Here is a 19,386-nt window from a genome sequence, read left to right on the forward strand (position 1 = left end):
CCTGTAGTGCAGGACAAACCGGCAGGCCACTGCGCCCAGGAGCAGGATGATGGTCAGGTAGAGCTTGAACTTCTCATACTCGTCCTTGTAGGCAAACCTGCCATGGCACACCCACCCCAGGAAAAGGCCACAGATGGTTACTGCTCCTGTCTGGGGGAGGGACCCTCAGCCCCACGAGAGCCTTTACCTGCAGATACTCCCACACCCTGTGGGGTCCATTCTACCCTGCTCAAGGTCAGCCTGGCCCTGAACTAGTGAGGCCCACTAAGGGAATGGGGGATCACTATACAAGCTCCCCACATCCCTGGGCTCCTGGCTTAGGACTCTGAGCTCTGCTGGGGACACACAGGGACCACAGACAGGGTCTCCCCCCTCAATCAACTACAGCAGCCGCAATGGCAAAGTTCGCTTTTACCTGGAAGTGGGCAGTGAAGGTGGACAGGATGCTCATTTCCCTTGAGAAATGTGTGTGAGAAGGGGTGGGATTGGGGGTTCTACCCACCACACACTGATTCTGGGAAAGACGGAAAGATCACCCCCAATATGGTCTACACACTGCAATGACAGGGTCAGGAAAACCAAAGCCCTGACTGTCAACCAAAACGTCGAGCTTGGGTCCAGCTTCCCAGAGCGGGAAGAGCAGGGGGCCTGGGTGTGGGCACACGTACTTGGCCTGGTTGCTGAGAAGGGTCACGTTCACATTTCCAAGGACCAGATTCAAGTAGAGCCTGGAAGGAGAAACCAGTGAGCGGTGGGCATTGACCGGGAACTCTACAAACTTCACAAGCACACACTGAGCACTGGAGCAAGAACGCAGAGCTAGGCCAACTGTGGGCCCACATCAAGGGACAGCCACCAGCAGCCACAGAACGTGGTAACTGTGACACAGGACGCCTGGAGGCTATAACCCCCAGCCTGCATTGCAGCCAGATGGGAGCATGTGAGTGATGGGAAGCTAGTGGTACAGCCTCTAGGTCAATTTAAACAGGCTTCTCTTTAAAATTAAGGTAGAACATTCACAAATGCACACACCGGAAGTGTAAAACATGAATTTTTAGGGGCCAGCCTCCACCCACAATGCCAGTGTCCCATACAAAGGCCGCGGTTCAAGTTCCGGCTGTTCCACTTCCTATCCAGCTCCCTGCTAATGGCCTGGGAAAGCACTGAGAGATGGCCCAAGTGCTTGGGCCCCTGTCACCCAGGTGGGAGACCCGAATAGAATTCCAGGCTCCTAGCTTCAGCCTGAACCAGTCCTGGTCGTTTTGGCCATTTGGGAAATGAACCAGGGATGGACGATCTCGGTCTCTTCCCCTCTTTCCAATAAATAATTCTTAAAAAAAGGGGGGGGGGGCTTGCACCATGGCTCACTTGGCTAATTCTCCGCCTGTGGCACCGGAACCCCATATGGGTACCGGGTTCTAGTCCCAGTTGCTCCTCTTCCAGTCCAGCTTTCTGCTGTGGCCCAGGAAGGCAGTGGAGGATGGCCCAAGTCCTTGGGCCCTGCACGCATGTGGGAGACCAGGAGAAGCACCTGGCTCCTGGCTTCGGATTGGCGTAGCATGCTGGCCACAACGCACAGGCCGTAGCGGCCATTTTGGGGGTGAACCAATGGAAGGAAGACCTTTCTCTGTCTCTCCCTCCATTGTTTGCACCTCCACCTCTCAAATAAATAAGAAAAAAAAAAAAAAAAAGAATGTTCACACATTTACACTGTTACCCAACCTCTAAATCAAAGAATAAAACTTTCCCAGCCCCAGGGGGCTCCCACATGCCCCTCCCCAAGCCAGCAGCATCCAAAGGTAACAGTCACATATTCTATCACTATGGATACATTCTGCTTATTTTGGGGGGAAGATTTATTTATTTATTTGAAAGGCAGAGAGACAGAAAAGATCCACCTTCCTCCTGCTGGTTTATGCCCCCAAATGGCTACAATAGCCAGGGCTGTCACAGGCCAAAGCCAAGAGCCAGAAACTCCATCCTTGTTGCCCATGTGGGTAGCAGGGGTCCACGTACTTGGGCAATCTTCTGTTGCCTTCCCAGGTGCACCAACCAGGAGCTGGACTGGAAGCGGAGTAGCTGAGACTCAAACTGGCACCCCAATGTGGAATGCTGTCCTTGCAGGCGGCAGGCTTAACCTGCTGTGCAACACTGGCTCCCATTTTGCCTATTACTGAACTTTACATAAATGTACACAGTGTGTGATCTCACGCTTGGCTCTCTTCCCTCAAGAGTACATCTACAACATTCACCCATGGCGCGTGTTCATCAGCAGCCCCTCTCTCACGATGTATGATATTTCATCGAAGGGAGAGACCACAACTTAGTTATTCCTTCTGTTGATGAACATTTGACTTACTTTTAGCTTTTGTTTCTAGTGGCGTTTTTATTTTTTTGTTTATTTGAAAGGGAGTGTGTGTATGTGTGTGTGTGTGTGTGCACTTCTGTCCTATTTTGTTTTCCAAATACCTACAAGTAGCCAAGGCTGGGCCATGTCTAAGCTAGGAGCCAGAAACTCAATCTGAGCCGGTGCCGCAGCTCACTAGGCTAATCCTCCGCCTAGCGGTGCCGGCACACCGGGTTCTAGTCCCGGTCGGGGCACCGGATTCTGTCCCGGTTGCCCCTCTTCCAGGCCAGCTCTCTGCTGTGGCCAGGGAGTGCAGTGGAGGATGGCCCAGGTGCTTGGGCCCTGCACCCCATGGGAGACCTGGAAAAGCACCTGGCTCCTGGCTCCTGCCATCGGATCAGCGCGGTGCGCCGGCCGCGGCGGCCATTGGAGGGTGAACCAACGGCAAAGGAAGACCTTTCTCTCTGTCTCTCTCACTGTCCACTCTGTCAAAAAAAAAAAAAAAAAAAAAAAAAAGAAAAGAAAAGAAAAGAAACTCAATCTGAGTCTCCCATGTGGGTGGCAAGGACCCAGGTACTTGAGACATTGCTACCTCCCAGGGTGTGCTGGAATCAGGAGTGGAACTGGGACTCAAACCCAGATACTTCCACATGGGACGTAGGCATCCCAATGGCATCTTAACCACTGAACCAAATGTGCACCCACAGTCCTTGTTTTCTTTCTTTCTTTATTATTATTATTATTTTGACAGGCAGAGTTAGACAGTGAGAGAGAGAGAGAGAGAGGCAGAAAGGTCTTCCTTTTTCCATTGGTTCAACCCCCAAGTGGCTGCTACGGCCCATGCGTTGCGGCCGGCACACTACACTGATCCGAAGCCAGGAGCCAGGTGCTTCCTCCTGGTCTCCCATGCAGGTGCAGGGCCCAAGGACCTGGGCCATCCTCCACTGCCTTCCCGGGCCACAGCAGAGAGCTGGCCTGGAAGAGGAGCACCCGGGACAGAATCTGGTGCCCCAACCGGGACTAGAACCCCGGGGTGCCGACACTGCAGATGAAGGATTAGCCTAGTGAGCCACGGCGCCAGCCCTTAGGTATACTTTCAAAAGTTTGGGGAAAATGGAATTGTTTGAGGGCAGGTATGTGGCACAGTGGGTAAAGCAGCCACTTGGGATGCCCATATCCCATATCAGAGTGCCCAGGATGGAGTCACAGCTCCACCACATTTCCAGCCCAGTCCCCTGCTAACGCACTTGGGAGGCAGCAGATGACAGCCACGCTCCTGGGCCCCTGTCACCTGCAGGGGACATCTGGGGTTCCTGGCTTTTGAGTTCAACCTCCCCCAGTCCTGGCGGTGGCAGGCATTTAGAAGTGAACAGCAGATGACTCTCTCTCCCTCTCTCTCATGCTTCCCTCTCTTTTATTCTCTTTCAAATAAATAATAAACTTTGCTACCTTATTTTTTTAAAAAATGTTTATTTTGATACAAAAAAATTGAAATCTATGCATAGCTTTTTTAAAAAAAAATATTTATTTATTTGAAAGGCAGAGTTACAGGGAGGCAAAGGCAGAGGCGGAGGCAGAGAGAGAGAGAGAAAGCTCTTCCACCCATTCATTCACTCCCAAGTGGCCACAACAGCCAGAGCTGAGCCAATCCAAAGCCAGGAGCCAGGAGCTTCTTCCAGGTCTCCCTCATGGGTGCAGAGGCCCAAGGACCTGAGCCATCTTCTACTACTTTCCCAGGTCATAGCAGAGAGCTGGATTGGAAGTGGAGCAGCAGGGACTCGAACTGGCGCCCATATGGGACACCGGCACTGCAGGCTGCGGCCTCACCCACTAAGCCACAGCACTGCTCTCCACGCATAGCGTTTTCACGACATGCATGAAGACCCCGTTATGATCATTTGCCAAGAGCTTTCTGAAGCCCTGCGTGTCCCACAGTCTGATGAACTGGGGTCCTCACTTTATCTGCTACATCTCTCAACGTAGGCTACACAGCGCAACTCTGCCCCGTGACCGCCACCTCCCAGCTTCCCCTGTGCCCCGTCCTCGGCAGCCAGCAGTGCACTGCTCCTCTGAATCTCGTTCCCGCTCTGATCTCGCACACAAGCAAGGCCACGCAGTCCTCTTCCCGCGTCTGCCTGGCTCGCTTCTCATGAGGTCGTTCAGCACTCATGTGCTTCAGTATTTACTCAGCTAAGAGCATTCTTTTTTTTTTTTTTTTTTAAGTCAGATACAATTTACACACCATAAAATCTGTCCTTTTAAAGTACACAATTTAATGATTTTTACATTTACAGTGTTGTGCAACCATCACCGTGATCTAATTCCAGAACATTCCCATCCCCCACAAAGAAACAGGCAACCCAGCAATAATGACTCCGTGTTCTCCCTCCCTTCCCCCCAGCCCCTGGCAACCACAATCTGTCTCTATGGATTTGTCTCTCTGGGCAATTCACATAAACAGAATCATACATTACATGGCCTCCTGGGCCTGTTTTCTCCGCTGTGAATGGCAGGACAAAAGCACACGTTGCCTTTGGGCATGCACCCAGGAGTCGAGTTTCTGAGTAGGCAGTGTGTGTGTCAGCTTCCCCAGGAAATGGCAGTTTTTGCGAAAAAGAATTTGCTTGGGGCAGGGAGTCTGGCACAGCAGGTTAAGCTGCCATTTGTGACATCAGCATCCCACCTCAGAGCACCAGTTCGAGTCTCGGCTGTTCTGCTTCCAATCCGGCCCCCCATTAAGGCATACGGGAAGCAACAGATGATGGCCCAAGGCCTTTGGTTCCTGACACCCACATGGGAGACCCCTGTGGAGTTCCAGGTTCCCTGTTTTGGTCTGGCTTGGCCCTGGTTTTTTCAGCTATTTGAAGAGTGAACTAATAGATGGAAAATCTACCTCTCTTTGTCATTCTGCCTTACAAATAAATAAATAAATCTCCTTTTTAAACGGGGGGTGAGGGGAGACTTGGTGGGTACCCCTGGCTCTCTTTACCCTTCCTGAGAACGTGGGGTAGAAGTCAGTTTCATCCAGATGAGACAACTCACAGAGGGGCATGGGGCGGTCAGACGGAAGGGCCATGAGCCCCAGGACGACCTCTCAAGCCCACCCCTCCTGGCCCACTCCTCTCGGGCCCATGATGTCTGGGAAGGATGAAGCTCTCCCAAACACGCTTGGACCTGTGTTGGAGGAACCTGGACTCCACTGCATCAGCAAAGGTGCAGACACGGCATACAAGCCCACGGACAGAAGGGGACATGACAAGGTCTCCCTCAGCTGCACTGTGAAGGGCGAGCAGGAGTCTGAGAGCAGAAAGCAGAGAGCTACGTGTGGCCCCGTGGGCGCTTCCCGTCTGGTGTGACTGCTGTGGGCGTGTGCACAGGATATGTATTTTCTTCCCACCTGCCATACCGTCCCCACCTCCCCAGAGGGCAGTGCAACTTCCTTTCAGAGCATCTCTCTTCTCCCTGTGGCTAAAGGAAAAAGCACATGACCCAAACAACCAGAGCAGCACCTCTGATTAGGATAAGGATGGTCACATGATGCTGTCTGGACCGGTGAGAGTCAGCCCTGGGACTTTTCCTGGAACTCCTGGGGAACTGAACTTTTTGTACTAGAATTGCTTAGCAGGTGGGATGCAAGCCCAGAAGCATGGGGCTCACATGACAGAGAACGTGTGTCCAAGAATGAAAGGCACCCACTGGCAAAGAGAGTAAAAAGAACGCTGAGAGGTCCAAACAGCATCAACTGAACACAGGACCCAGCCCACCTGAAGCTGCAGCTGAGTTTTCAATTGTGTCAGCCAGTAAGTCTCCTGTTTGTTCTTAAGCAACTTTGAGTTGGTTTTCCTATCACTTGTAATCCACAGTTTGCTGACAGAGGAAAGACGTACAAAGGAATGGCGGAGAGGCGCAGGGAGGGAGTAAGGAGAGCCATGAGTGCCGCACTGCTGCTCTGCCCTGTAGAAGACTATCACCACCCAACCTAGGGCCTTGCTAACCAAACACGGCAGAAAAGAATGGGTCAACATACAACAGGGCTGGGCCTGTGCAGTGGCAGGGTGAGCTAAGCTTCTGCCTGCGGTGCCGGCATCCCATATGGGTGCTGGTTCTATTCCCAGCTGCTCCTCTTCCAATCCAACTCTCTGCTATGGCCTGGGAAGGCAGTAGAAGATGGTCCAAGTCCTTGGGCCCCTGCACCCATGTGGGAGATCTAGAAGAAGCCCCTGGCTCCTGACTTCAGATCAGTCCAGCTCCGGCCATTGTGGCCATCTAGGGAGTGAACCAACAGATGGAAGATCATTCTTTGTCTCTCCCTCTGTCTGTAACTCTACCTCTCAAATAAATAAATAAACTCTAAAAACAAAACAAAACAACAACAACAAAAAAACACCAGGGCTGGTAGGCTGCCCCGCCCCACTGCAGGCTAAAGGGAGTTCACTCCTGGTATAGGCTCAGACCCATGCCAGGCCAGACGAGGAAATGGGGTTGGGGAAGGGATGGGACGCTTAGCAGCCCCAGGCAGGTCCCGATATGACACAGGAGGAACTCTCTCTGGAGCAGTGAGAGTGGCAGTGGCAGGTGGGGATTTCCCTGAATGGAGAAGACAAGACAGGCACCGGCTGCGGAGGCAGAGCTTGGTCAGTTCTGGGCTAAGCCACCTTGGCCAGGATTTCGTCGTGTCTCTGAACCTGACGCATGCAGCTGTTGATAGAACGGCTGACACCAAGGGACTCCCAGCACAATGCGGGGCATGCAGTAGTCACTTGATATGTGCTCATTCCATTGGAAAAGGACATCATGCCTGTGGGGGGTGCTGGTTCCTCACATGCCCTCCCAGAAATATCTCTGCCACAGGCAGGGAATGCGGCCCCCTCCTGGGCTCAGGGGAAGTCACCCTCTCCTTCCTGCACCGCCCAACTTGGAGCCCCCACAGGGAGCTGGGAGAGCCGGGGCTCCAGGTCTCACCCGTTCTTCTTGGGCAGGTAGGCCTCCATGTCGAAGAAGACGTTCTGCCTCTCCTTGATGTTGGCGCTCATCTGCTGGATCAGCTCCGCCTCCTCCCGACTGGCATGGCGCTTGTACCTGGGTGAGAGGAGTGGGTGTGGGGGCAGGGCATCGCTCAGAGGGAGGAGGGATCCAGACGCCCTGGGCACCGCTCTCCCACCCTCCAGCAGCCTCCCCATCCATCCCCTCAGGGTGTGATGCTGGCTCCCTGGCAGGCTTGTGGTCTCGGGCAAGCTCTTGAACCTCTCTGCCCTATCTCCCAAGCCTGAAAACCGGCCATAATGTGGGCCCAGCTCACAGATGATCCCAGTGCAGGGATGAAGGGGTGGACACAGCGTCAAGCACCTGGAATGATACTGTATGCACACCGCATGGACAAACGATACCAACTGGCTCAACTGCCTTCCTTCTCACTCCACAAAGAGAATAACCTGAGAATTACTGACAGGACAAGAGGCACCTGCAAGTATAAGCACTCAGTGACTGAGGTCTGACCGCTATTCGCTGGTGACACTAACTTAATACCGGAAAAACCTGGCATGAGACACAGGACCCCAGAATGGGAGGGGTCCTTTGTCTAAGCCCCTAACTCTCAGGCCAACCTTGGATCTAGGTGCTTCTCTACTGGGGCCATGGGGTGGTGTCTAGAGACATCCTGGTTACCACGCAGGGCGGGGGTTCTGCTAGCAGAGGCCAGGGCCATGGGAAAACATCCCACAATACCCAAGTCCACACCCCACCCACAGAGTTAGCAACAGTGCAGAGGACGAAATGCCCTAGGCCAGGAGGCACAGGAAGATGTATTGTTTTTCAAGAGCGGTGCCGTCTCCATGTGGAGCCATCCACACTCTCCAGCCCATGATAATGGGCCTAACGGGCAGCCAAGGCTGGGGAACAACATCTCTCCCATAAACTGCCCACGAGAGAGGGAAGAGTTGGCTGGAAGCGAGGCCCAGCTTAGAGGCCTGCACTGCCTGCCTGCCCGGGGCGGGTCACAGCACCCCGGGACCCCTTCACCTACAAGGGGATGAGGCAGTTTCCCAGACCATGAAGACCAGAGGCAGGGGAAGCAAACGTGATCTGGGCTCAGGAACGGAACTAAGTCACAAGCTCAAGTCTGTCTGCACCAGGTGTTCCTGTCTGGGAGGGCCCCTCACATCCCTAAGGACACCTATTGTTTACTGGCCAGCAAGACTTCTGAAAACAGCACCTGACCAACCTCACACCTGGAAAACTTGCTCTCATCCTCTTCCCGCCAGGAGCTGCCCCGCCCTGCAAGGTCACACAGTTGGCTCAGGACATGGTCCCGCCCACGTGGTCTCAGTGATTGGTTCACAAGTAGACACCTGACCAATCTCACCCAATGAGGACCACGCCCAGAACTTCTGCTCGTTCTGCTTAGCCGGCCAATCAGGTAGGAAGCAAGGCTGGAGGATCTGAGCCCAGCACTGCTGGTGGTCACCTCAGGGGCCAGCAGGGGGCGGTCAGCCTGACAGCAGAGACAATCTATGGGAACGTGGAATTCAGAGGAAAAAAAACAGATGCCTAGAAACACCCTCTGACCCCTAGATCTAAGGACGCCTGAAGCTACTTCTGTTTTTTCCCATGAAAATCCCCAGTCTGCTCAAGCCGGCCTTGAGCTGGGCTTCTGTGCCTCAGAGCCGCAGCCCCGCCTACCTCTGGAGGGTGTGCTTGAGGTCCTTGAGGCGCTTCTTCTGCCTGTTGATGGAGCCGCTGCACGAGGTCTGCAGCGCGGTCAGCTCCTCCAGCTTCTGCCTGTAGACCCTGTGCGTCTCCTGAGGGACCCAGGAGCCAGCACAGGATGGGGTGGGGTGGGGGGAATGAACAGGTTATTTTCCATGGACTGCTCATGGCCGGGGCAAGACCAGAGGTCACAGTTGCACACAGAAAAGGACACAGCTATCACGATGTGGCTGAGAAAATGGGGACTGCATTCAGGGAAGACCACACGGTCCAGCCCTCGTGATGAGGAATGGCTGTTTTTCCCTATCCAGGCCAGTCTCCTCCAATCCTCTGGCAACTTACTGGCTCAGAGCTGGAAGATGGATCGATCTCTCTCTCTCTGGTTCTCCCTCCTTCTCTCTGTAACTTTGCCTTTCAAAAAAATATTAAAAAAAAAAAGGAAGCCGGCGCCGCGGCTCACTAGGCTAATCCTCCACCTTGCGGCGCCAGCACACCGGGTTCTAGTCCTGGTCAGGGCTCCGGATTCTGTCCCAGTTGTCCCTCTTCCAGGCCAGCTCTCTGCTGTGGCCAGGGGGTACAGTGGAGGATGGCCCATGTACTTGGGCCCCGCACCCCATGGGAGACCAGGAGAAGCACCTGGCTCCTGCCATCGGATCAGCGCGGTGTGCCGGCCGCAGTGCACCAGCCGCGGCGGCCATTGGAGGGTGAACCAATGGCAAAGGAAGACCTTTCTCTCTCTCTCTCTCTCACTGTCCACTCTGCCTGTCAAAAAAAAAAAGGAAAAGATTTACTTGAAAGTCAGAATTACAGAGAGAAATAAAGAGCTTCCATCTGCTGATTCACTCCCCAGATGGCTGCAAGAGCCAGGGCTGGGCCAGGCTGAAGCCAGGAGCCAGAAGCCAGGAGGTTCTTCCCAGTCTCCCATGTGGGTGGCAGAGGCCCAAGGACTTTGGCCATCTTCTGATGCTTTTCTCAGACCATTAGCAGAGAGCTGGATTGGAGTAAAACAGCTGGGACACAAACCAGCACCCACACAGGATGCCTGCATTATAGCTGGCAGCTTTACCTGCTGTCTCACAAAACCACTCCCACCAAGACACTTTTTTTTTTTTTTTTACAGGCAGAGTGGACAGAGAGAGAGAGAGAGAGAGAAAGGTCTTCCTTTGCCGTTGGTTCACCCTCCAATGGCTGCTGCGGCCGGCGCGCTGCAGCTGGTGCATCACACTGATCCGAAGGCAGGAGCCAGGTGCTTCTCCTGGTCTCCCATGCAGGTGCAGGGTCCAAGGACCTGGGCCATCCTCCACGGCACTCCCGGGCCACAGCAGAGAGCTGGACTGGAAGAGGAGCAACCAGGACAGAATCCGGCACCCCGACCGGGACTAGAACTTGGTGTGCCGGCGCCGCTAGGTGGAGGATTAGCCTATTGAGCCGCGATGCCCGCCATCCAACAGACATATTTAACATGGCCACTGAGAAAGGTATCTAGCAGTGGGGTGGTCACACAGTGAGGTCAGAGCCTACATGCTCACATCTGCCACAGGGGTCACCGGATACAAAAGTTAAGTCAGAAACTGAGATGTAAAGTGATCTCTGAGCCCCCCAGAGAGAAAAATCATGCCCTTTATCTATTTTTATTCTAAAATAATTTCACAAATGCAGAAGAATTGTAAGAAAAATACAAACAACTGCCATAGGCGTCTCACTTAGATTCACCGACCGTTCTCATTACGCCGCACTTGCTGTCTTTCCCTTGCCTGTGTGTGCATGCAGGTGCATACGAATTTTCTCTATCAGACACCAGTAAACCACAGCCAAGAGGCCAAATAATCTGGCCACCTAATTTTATGTGGGCAGAAAGATGGAAACAGTTTTGTAAGTTTGGTTAAAAAAAAATCAAAGGGGCCGGCGCCGCGGCTCACTAGGCTAATCCTCCGCCTTGCGGCGCCGGCACACCGGGTTCTAGTCCCGGTTGGGGCGCTGGATTCTGTCCCGGTTGCCCCTCTTCCAGGCCAGCTCTCTGCTGTGGCCCGGGAGTGCAGTGGAGGATGGCCCAGGTGCTTGGGCCCTGCACCCCATGGGAGACCAGGAAAAGCACCTGGCTCCTGGCTCCTGCCATCGGATCAGCGCGGTGCGCCGGCCGCAGCGCGCCGGCTGTGGCGGCCATTGGAGGGTGAACCAACGGCAAAGGAAGACCTTTCTCTCTGTCTCTCTCTCTCACTGTCCACTCTGCCTGTCAAAAAAAAAAAAAAAAAAAAAAAGAACAGGGACATTCTCTCATTGCTACCAAGCACAGAAAGTTTAACCTTGATACTACACAACACTGTGACCTCATACACCATCCAAATACAGGTTGCTATCTTTATCTTTTTTTGTTTGTTTAATATTTATTTATTTGAAAAGCAGAGGGGCCAGTGCTGTGGTGTAGCAAGTAAAGCCGCTGCCTACAGTGCTAACATCCCAAATGGGTGGGGTGCCAGTTCAAGTCCTGACTGCTCCACTTCCAATCCAGCTCCCTGCTGATGGGCCTGGGAAAGCAGCAGAGAGTAACCCAAGTCCTTGGGTCCCTGCACCCACATGGGAGACCTGAAAGAAGCTCCTGGCTGCTGGCTTCTAATCGGCACAGCTCCAACAGTTGTGGCCACTTGGGCAGTGAACCAGCCTAGGGAAGATCTCTCTCTGGGTCTCTCCCTTTCTTTCTAAATCTATCTTTCAAAATAAATAAATAAATCTTTAACAAAAGAAAAAGAAAAGCAGACTTACATGTAAGGAGTGAGAGACAGAGAGAAAGATCTTTCATCTGCTGGTTCACTCCCCAAATTACTCCAATGGCTGGGACCGAGCCAGGCTGAAGCCAGGAACCCAGAACTCCATCTGGGTTGCCCATGTGGGCAGTTTGGGCCTTTGGGGAGCCAAGAAGTAGATAAGAGAGCTCTGTCTATCCATCTGTTGTCTCTCTGGCTTTCAAATAAACTTAAAAAAAAATTTAGTTTTTGAAAGATTTATTTACTTCAAAGGCAAAGTTCCAGAGACAGAAAAAGGGGGAGACAGAGAAAGAGGGGAAGAGAGAGAGATCTCCCATTCACTGCTGCAGTCCCCAAATGGCTGTAACAGCTGGGGCTAAACCAGGCCAAAGCCAAGAGCCAGGAGCTTCTTCTGGTTCTCCCATACGGGTGCAGTGGCCCAAGTACTTAGGCCACTTTCTACTGCTTTCCCAGGACTATTAACAGGGTCCTGGATCATAAGTGGAGCAGCCGGGACTTGAATCAGTGCCCACGTGGGATGCCAGCGTTGCAGGCACTACACCACAACTCTAGCCCCAATAAACTTTTTTCAAAAAAGATAAGAGAAGCTAGCCCTGTGTCAGTGGGTAAAGCCACCACCTGCAGTGCTGGCATTCCATATGGGTGCTGGTTCGAGTCCCAGCTACTCCACTTCCGATCCAGCTCCTGCTAATGTGCCTGGGAAAGCAGAGGAAGATGGCCCAAGTCTTAGGGTACCTGCATCCACTTGGCTTCGGACTGGCTCAGCTCTAGCCCTTACAGCAAACTGGGGAGTAAACCAGTGGATGGAAGAACTCTTTCTCTCTGTCTCTGCCTTTCAAATAAATAAATCTTAAAAAAAAATAAAAAAGAGAAGTGTGCAAGCCAGCTGTTCTGAGAACGTCTCCTGTCTGGGTTCCCCTGACGTTTCCTTGTGAGTAAGCTCTGGGGCCACAGTTCCATAAGGGGAAGTCCCATCCACAGTGCCACCTGTCTGGAGGGATCCAGCGTGGGTGACGTGGACTCTGACTGCTTGCTAAAGGTGTTCATCCGGTTTCTCCATTGTTTCAATAGCAATTAAGTTTCCATCTGTAATTAATAAGTTATCCGTGCAGAGAGAGGCTGTGTCTTAATCACTTTTAGATTCTTCAATGCCAAAAATGCCTCTATGCTCAACAAATATCTTCTGGGAACAAAAAGAACCTTCCAGAATCGATGGAAAGAACAGGGGCAGAGAAACACTGACCACATGAGAGCCGTTGAGAAGCTGGGGGTCTCTGCACTGAGGGGCTCCAGGAGAGAAAGGGCCCACACAACTACCTCCCCCCGCCCCCGTTGCTCTGGGTCCCATGCAGGGAGATAAACACAGGACACAACACCAGTAGCCAGATGTCTACCACACTCCCTCTTGGTTCGAATGAATATTTAATGTCATAGGTAAGACATACAGACATTGCCTTGTTAAAAATTAAAACAGTACAGCTGCAGCTATAGTCTCCTTTGACTATGAAAGGATTCCAAGAAGTTCATGGAAAAGGGAATTAAAAAGATAAGTCTATCTGGTGACAGAAATCTGAGTGGGAGAACTACACTTCACAATAATGTATTCCTTCCTTCCTTCCTTCCTTCCTTCCTTCCTTCCTTCCTTCCTTCCTTCCTTCCTTCTTTCCTTCCTTCTTTCCTTCCTTCCTTTCTTTCTTTCTTTCTGACAGGCAGAGTGGACAGTGAGAGAGTGAGAGTGAGAGTGAGAGAGAAAGAAAGAGAGAGAGAGAGAGAGAGAGAGAGAGAGAGGAAGGTCTTCCCTTTTGCCGTTGCTTCACCCTCCAATGGCCGCCGCAGCCGGCACATCGCGCTGATCTGAAGCCAGGAGCCAGGTGCTTTTCCTGGTCTCCCATGGGGTGCAGGGCCCAAGCACTTGGGCCATTCTCCACTGCCTTCCCGGGCCACAGCAGAGAGCTGGCCTGGAAGAGGGGCGACCGGGACAGAATCCGGCGCTCCGACCGGGACTAGAACCCAGGGTGCCGGAGCCGCAGGTGGAGGATTAGCCTAGTGAGCCGCAGTGCCAGCCCACAATAATGTATTTCTTAATTCTGATTTCATGAAGTAACTAATTGGCTTTATTTTTTCCTTTAGTATTATTTATTTATTTGAAGCGCAGATCAGACTGACAGAGAGAAAAGGAAAGAGAGGAGATCCTCCATCACCTAGTCCACTCCCCAAATGGCCAAAACAGCCAGGTCTGGGCCAGGCTGAAGCCAGGAGCCTGAAAACTCCATCTAGGCCTCCCACATGGGTGGCAGGGACCCAAATACTTGAGCCAACATCTGAGCCTTCCAAGGATGCACATTACCAGGGAGCTGGATCACAAGTGGAACCCGGACTCCAACCAGGCACTCCCATATGCAAAGCAGAGAGTTTAACCACCACCAAGTGGTGGCTTAACCCACTGTGCCACTATGCCCACTCGTAAACTAACATATTATATACCCTACGAAGTCCTGGAAAAGTGGGACTGCTAGGCTCCAAAGAAAGAAAAGATAAGAAAATGGAAATGCTGGGGCTGGCGCTGTGGCATAGCAGGTAAAAACCACCACCTACAGTGCCAGCATCCCATACGTGCAGTGGTTTGAGTCCCGGCTACTCCACTTCTGATCCAGCTCTCTCTCTGCTATGGCCAGGGAAAGCTGAAGATGGCCTAAGTCCTTGGGCCCCTGAACACATGTGGGAGACCTGGAAGAAGCTCCTGGCTTTGGGTCAGCACAGCTCCAGCTTTTGCGGCCAATTGGGGAGTGAACCAGTGGATGGAAGACCTCTCTCTCTCTCTCTGCCTCTCCTCTCTGTGTGTAACTCTTTCAAATAAATAAATAAATGTTTTTAAAAAATGGAAATGTAGCCGGCGCCGTGGCTCAATAGGCTAATCCTCCACCTTGCGGCGCCGGCACACCGGGTTCTAGTCCCGGTTGGGGCGCCGGATTCTGTCCCGGTTGCCCCTCTTCCAGGCCAGCTCTCTGCTATGGCCAGGGAGTGCAGTGGAGGATGGCCCAGGTGCTTGGGCCCTGCACCCCATGGGAGACCAGGAAAAGCACCTGGATCCTGGCTCCTGCCATCGGATCAGCGCGGTGCGCCGGCTGCAGCGGCGGCCATTGGAGGGTGAACCAACGGCAAAGGAAGACCTTTCTCACCTGTCTCTCTCTCTCACTGTCCACTCTGCCTGTCAAAAATTAAAAAAAAAAAAAAAAAGGAAATGTAATTACCTAAATTGGTCAGTTTTTGCTGTATACACGTACTGAATTTCTGTATTGCACCCGATAAAAACATACAAGCATTACATATTAATCAAAAGTTTTTTGAAAGTCATCCATACAAGGGGTCTTCAAAAAGTTAATGGAAGCCGGCGCCACGGCTCAATAGGCTAATCCTCTGCCTTGCGGCGCCGGCACACCGGGTTCTAGTCCCGGTCTGGGTGCCGGATTCTGTCCTGCTTGCCCCTCTTCCAGGCTAGCTCTCTGCTGTGCCCAGGGAGTGCAGTAGAGGATGGCCCAAGTGCGTGGGCCCTGCACCCCATGGGAGACCAGGATGAGTACCTGGCTCCTGCCATCGGATCAGTGCGGTACGCCAGCCGCAGCACGCCGGCCATGGAGGCCATTGGAGGGTGAACCAACGGCAAAGGAAGACCTTTCTCTCTGTCTCTCTCTCTCACTGTCCACTCTGTCAAAAAATAAAAAAATAAAAAATAAAAAAAAAGTTAATGGAAAATGTACATTATAAAGAAACTATTTGGGGCTAGCAATGTGACACAGGAGGCTAAACTACCACTTTGAACACCGGCTTCCCATATTGGAGCGCCAGTTCAAATCCTGGCCTCTCCACTTTAGTGCAGCTGCCTGGTAATGCACCTGGAAAGGCAGGGGATGATGGCCCCAGTAATAGGGTCCACTTCCCATCCAGCTCTCTGCTATGGCCTGGGAAAGCAATGGAAGATGGCCCAAGTCATCTTGGCCCGGCGCGGGGGGTGGCCGGGCGCTCACTCCTTGAACTTCCACTCCTGCCGGCACATGGGGCAGTGCTGCTGCACCTGCTGCGCGTTGGGGGGGGGGGGCGGCGGTGCCGGGCGGACGGGCGTTCACTCCTTGAACTTCCACTCCTGCCGGCACATGGGGCAGTGCTGCTGCACCTGCTGCACGTTGAGCCACTTGAGGATGCAGTGCATGTGGAAGCAGTGGGAGCACTGGCCCCAGACCAGCGGGCAGTCGTCTCCCGGGACCTTGCAGTCGGGGCAGCAGCCATTGAATGCCATCCGGCAGATGCCGCAGTTCTCATCGTTGGCCACCCAGAGCCAGTAATATTTTCTGCTCAAAGCATCAGACTGGGGAAGTATGGGATGACCATGAAACTTCCCATAATTTTACCCTGTTCTATGGGGTCATTCCTGCTCCTACATTTATCTCTTGCTCTGCCACTGACTACAGCTGCTTCTCAGGGGACCACCAAGATGGGGACCACACTCCATATGTGCATGGGAGACCCAGAAGAAGCTCGTGGCTCCTGGCTTCAGATCGGCTCAGCTCCAACCATTGCGGCCAAGTGAGGAGTGATCCGGTGGATGGAAGACCTCTCTCTATGTATATGTGTGTGTAACCCTGACTTTCAAATAAAGAAATAAATCTTTAAAAAAATATTCTAGCAGGCTTGCAACCAATAGAATAAAGAAAAAGTGACATCAACACAACTTCTAAGAAGTCATGGGAGGCCATGCACCTTCTACCTTATTTGCTGGATACTCACTCTTGGAGTTCAAAGTCCAACTACCCTGAGGCTTTCATGCTGCACAGCCCTAAGCACAGAGGGGAGTCATGTGTAGGCTCTCCAATGAACACTCCCAATAAGACACACGTTCTTGTCATTCCAGTGCAGGAACCAGATACACAAACCTCCAAACAATTCCAGCTCTAGCCACAGGAGTTATCCCAACCACTCACATCTTCTCAGCTAAGGCCCTAGACATCAGAAAGCACAGTCAAGCCTTGACACTGCCCTGTCTAAACTCCTGATCCACAGCATCCATGAGCATGGAGCACTTACTGCTGTTTTATGCAGCAATGGATAACCTTGGGCCACACCTCCCTTTGGACTGGGATGTGAGAAAAAACTATCTCACCAGAGCCAGTCTATGTCAGGATCTCTTTGCTACAGCAGCAGAGTTTATGCCCTAAAGCACACACTTCACTCTTAGTGCTGTGAAGCAGTTCATGCTACAGATGTACAATTCACTGAATCATTCCCACACGGCTGGATCTTTAGCTTGTTTGCAGTTGCTGTGAATAACCAACGATGCAACACTGAACCATGTCCTTGCATTGCATCTCTGGGCACACAAGCAAATGTCTCTCTGGGGGAGGATTCTCTCTGGAGAAGAGAAGTGGAATTACTGGGTCAGAGAGTACAGCTTATTTCTGGTTTTAAGAGAGCCCTGCAGAGTGGCTCTACCAGCTTATAGCCACCCTCCCCCTAGCACAGAACAACTGTCCCCACCTCACCAACACTCCAGACCGTCAATACTTAACTTTTCCCAGGCACTTTTCTCATGTTCCACCAGTAATATTTTCTGCTCGAAGCATCAGACTGGGGAAGTATGGGATGACCATGAAACTTCCCATAATTTTACCCTGTTCTATGGGGTCATTCCCGCTCCTACATTTATCTCTTGCTCTGCCACTGACTACAGCTGCTTCTCAGGGGACCACCAATATGGGGACCACACTCCTGGTCTCTCACTGCCTTGGCTGCAGGCTCAGGATGTGCCAGCCATGATGGGGACAAGGTGGGGTGGACCTCAGTATAACACATCCTCCCGGCCAGGGCTCTCCTCACCCAAACCCACTTGTGCTTGGTCCCACCTTTGTGCCAGTTTCACAAGAAGTAGGAAAGGTCATGGATTCAGTTCTGGGATACTCTCTCTCTCTCTCATTTTTTACTGTGATAACAGTCACACTTTAAAGGCTCTGGAGAAGGGCATAAAGCCCAGGCCAGGCTGCTCAGAACACTGTGGTAGCATTAAGCACGGCCATGATGTTGTACAACCATCTCCACCATCTGTCTCCAGAGCTCTCATCTCCCCAAACTAAAACCACAAACCCCTCAAACAGTAACTATCTCTCGCTCCCACACCCCAAGCACCCCCCTCTCCTTTCTGTCTCTCTGACTCTTAATATGCCAAATAAGGGAACCATACCATGTGTGTCCTTTTGTGATTGGCTTATTACTTAACATGTTCAGGCTGCATCTGTGTTGGAGCAGGTGTCAGCATTGCCTTCCTTTTGAAAGCTGAATAATAATCCATTGTATGGCTCAAGCACACCCTGGGTTGCTGCCACCTTTTGCAAATCAGGCTGTTATAAGCATGGGTGTATAAATATTTTTTTGAAATGCTGCTTTCCATCCTTTTAGGCATATACTCAGAAGTAGAACTGCTGGGCCACATGGTAATTCCAGGTGTAATCTTTTATTTTAAAGCACTGGGTCACCCTTCTGAGCTCCCAGTTCACTGCAAAACAAATTAGGTATCCTGCCCTTGGGATACCTTGCTCTTTTATCATGAACAAGCCAGACAGGATAAAGGATTATAAAGCAGGTCTTTCGTTAGGTCTGTACCCACCTTATCGATTGACAGTTGTTTCTTCCCCAAAACTGTACCTAAAAACCTGACTACTACCAGCCCCTTTGGGTTTTTCCTCCCTTGGAAGCCCCCCTCCATGCCTCTCTGGTTGGAGGTCTTTGATTTGAATAAATCTTGCTTTTAAATCTTAAAAAATAAAAAAAAGATTTTAAAAAAGCAGCACTAGAGTTTCTTTCCTTTTTTACTTTTATTTTTTAAAATATATTATTTGGGGCTGGTACTGTGGCACGGCGCATTGAGGCCCAGGCCAGCAGTGCCGGCATCCCACATGGATGCTGGTTCCAGTCCCGGTTACTCCTCTTCTGATCCAGCTCCCTGTTGGTGTGCCTGGGAAGGTAGCAGAGGATGGCCCAAGCCCTTGGCACTTGCACCCATGTGGTAGACCTGGAGGAGGCTCCTGGCTCCTGGCTTTGGATTGGCTTGGCTCCGGCTGTTGCAGCCATTTGGGGAGTGAGGCAGTGGATGGAAGACTTCTCTCTCTCTCTTTCTCACTGTCTCTAGCTCTCTGTAATTCTGTCTTTCAAATAAATAAAATAAATCTTAAAAAATAAATTAATTAATTAAATAAAATATATTATTTATTTTTTTGAAAGGCTAAGTTACAGAGAGAAGGATGTCTTCCATCCACTGGTTCACTCACCAAATGACCACAACAACCAGGCTGAAAACAGGAACTTCATCTGCATCCCCTACGTGGGTACAGGGGTCTACACACTTGGGCCATCTTCTGCTGCTTTCCCAAGCACATTAATAGGGAGCTGGATCAGAAGTGGAGCAGCTGGGATTTGAACCAGCACTCCTATGGGATGCTAGTGCTGCAGGTAATGGCTTAATCTGTTGTGCCACACTTGGGGGTCTGGGTTATCTTTTAAAGTTTCATTTTTGGGGCCAGCACTGTG

The 19,386-nt window shown here is 51.8% G+C and overlaps 1 protein-coding gene across 3 annotated transcripts in view; it reads right to left on the reverse strand.

The window, feature by feature from the left end:
- Positions 1–19,386, reverse strand: part of TMEM120B (transmembrane protein 120B) — a 62,121-nt gene that overhangs the window by 24,560 nt on the left and 18,175 nt on the right. For all 3 annotated transcript variants that reach the window (XM_051837794.3, XM_051837793.3, XM_089323075.1), the window contains exons 2-5: positions 9,026–9,144; positions 7,310–7,426; positions 669–728; positions 2–97 (exon numbers count right to left, since the gene is read on the reverse strand). In XM_051837794.3, coding sequence (XP_051693754.1) covers positions 2–97; positions 669–728; positions 7,310–7,426; positions 9,026–9,144 — 392 coding nt within the window. The remainder of the gene's footprint in view (position 1; positions 98–668; positions 729–7,309; positions 7,427–9,025; positions 9,145–19,386) is intronic.

The sequence above is a fragment of the Oryctolagus cuniculus genome, chromosome 21 (assembly GCF_051225735.1).
Source record: "Oryctolagus cuniculus isolate XC-2025 breed Fujian yellow rabbit chromosome 21, ASM5122573v1, whole genome shotgun sequence".
NCBI classification, from domain to species: Eukaryota; Metazoa; Chordata; class Mammalia; order Lagomorpha; family Leporidae; genus Oryctolagus; species Oryctolagus cuniculus.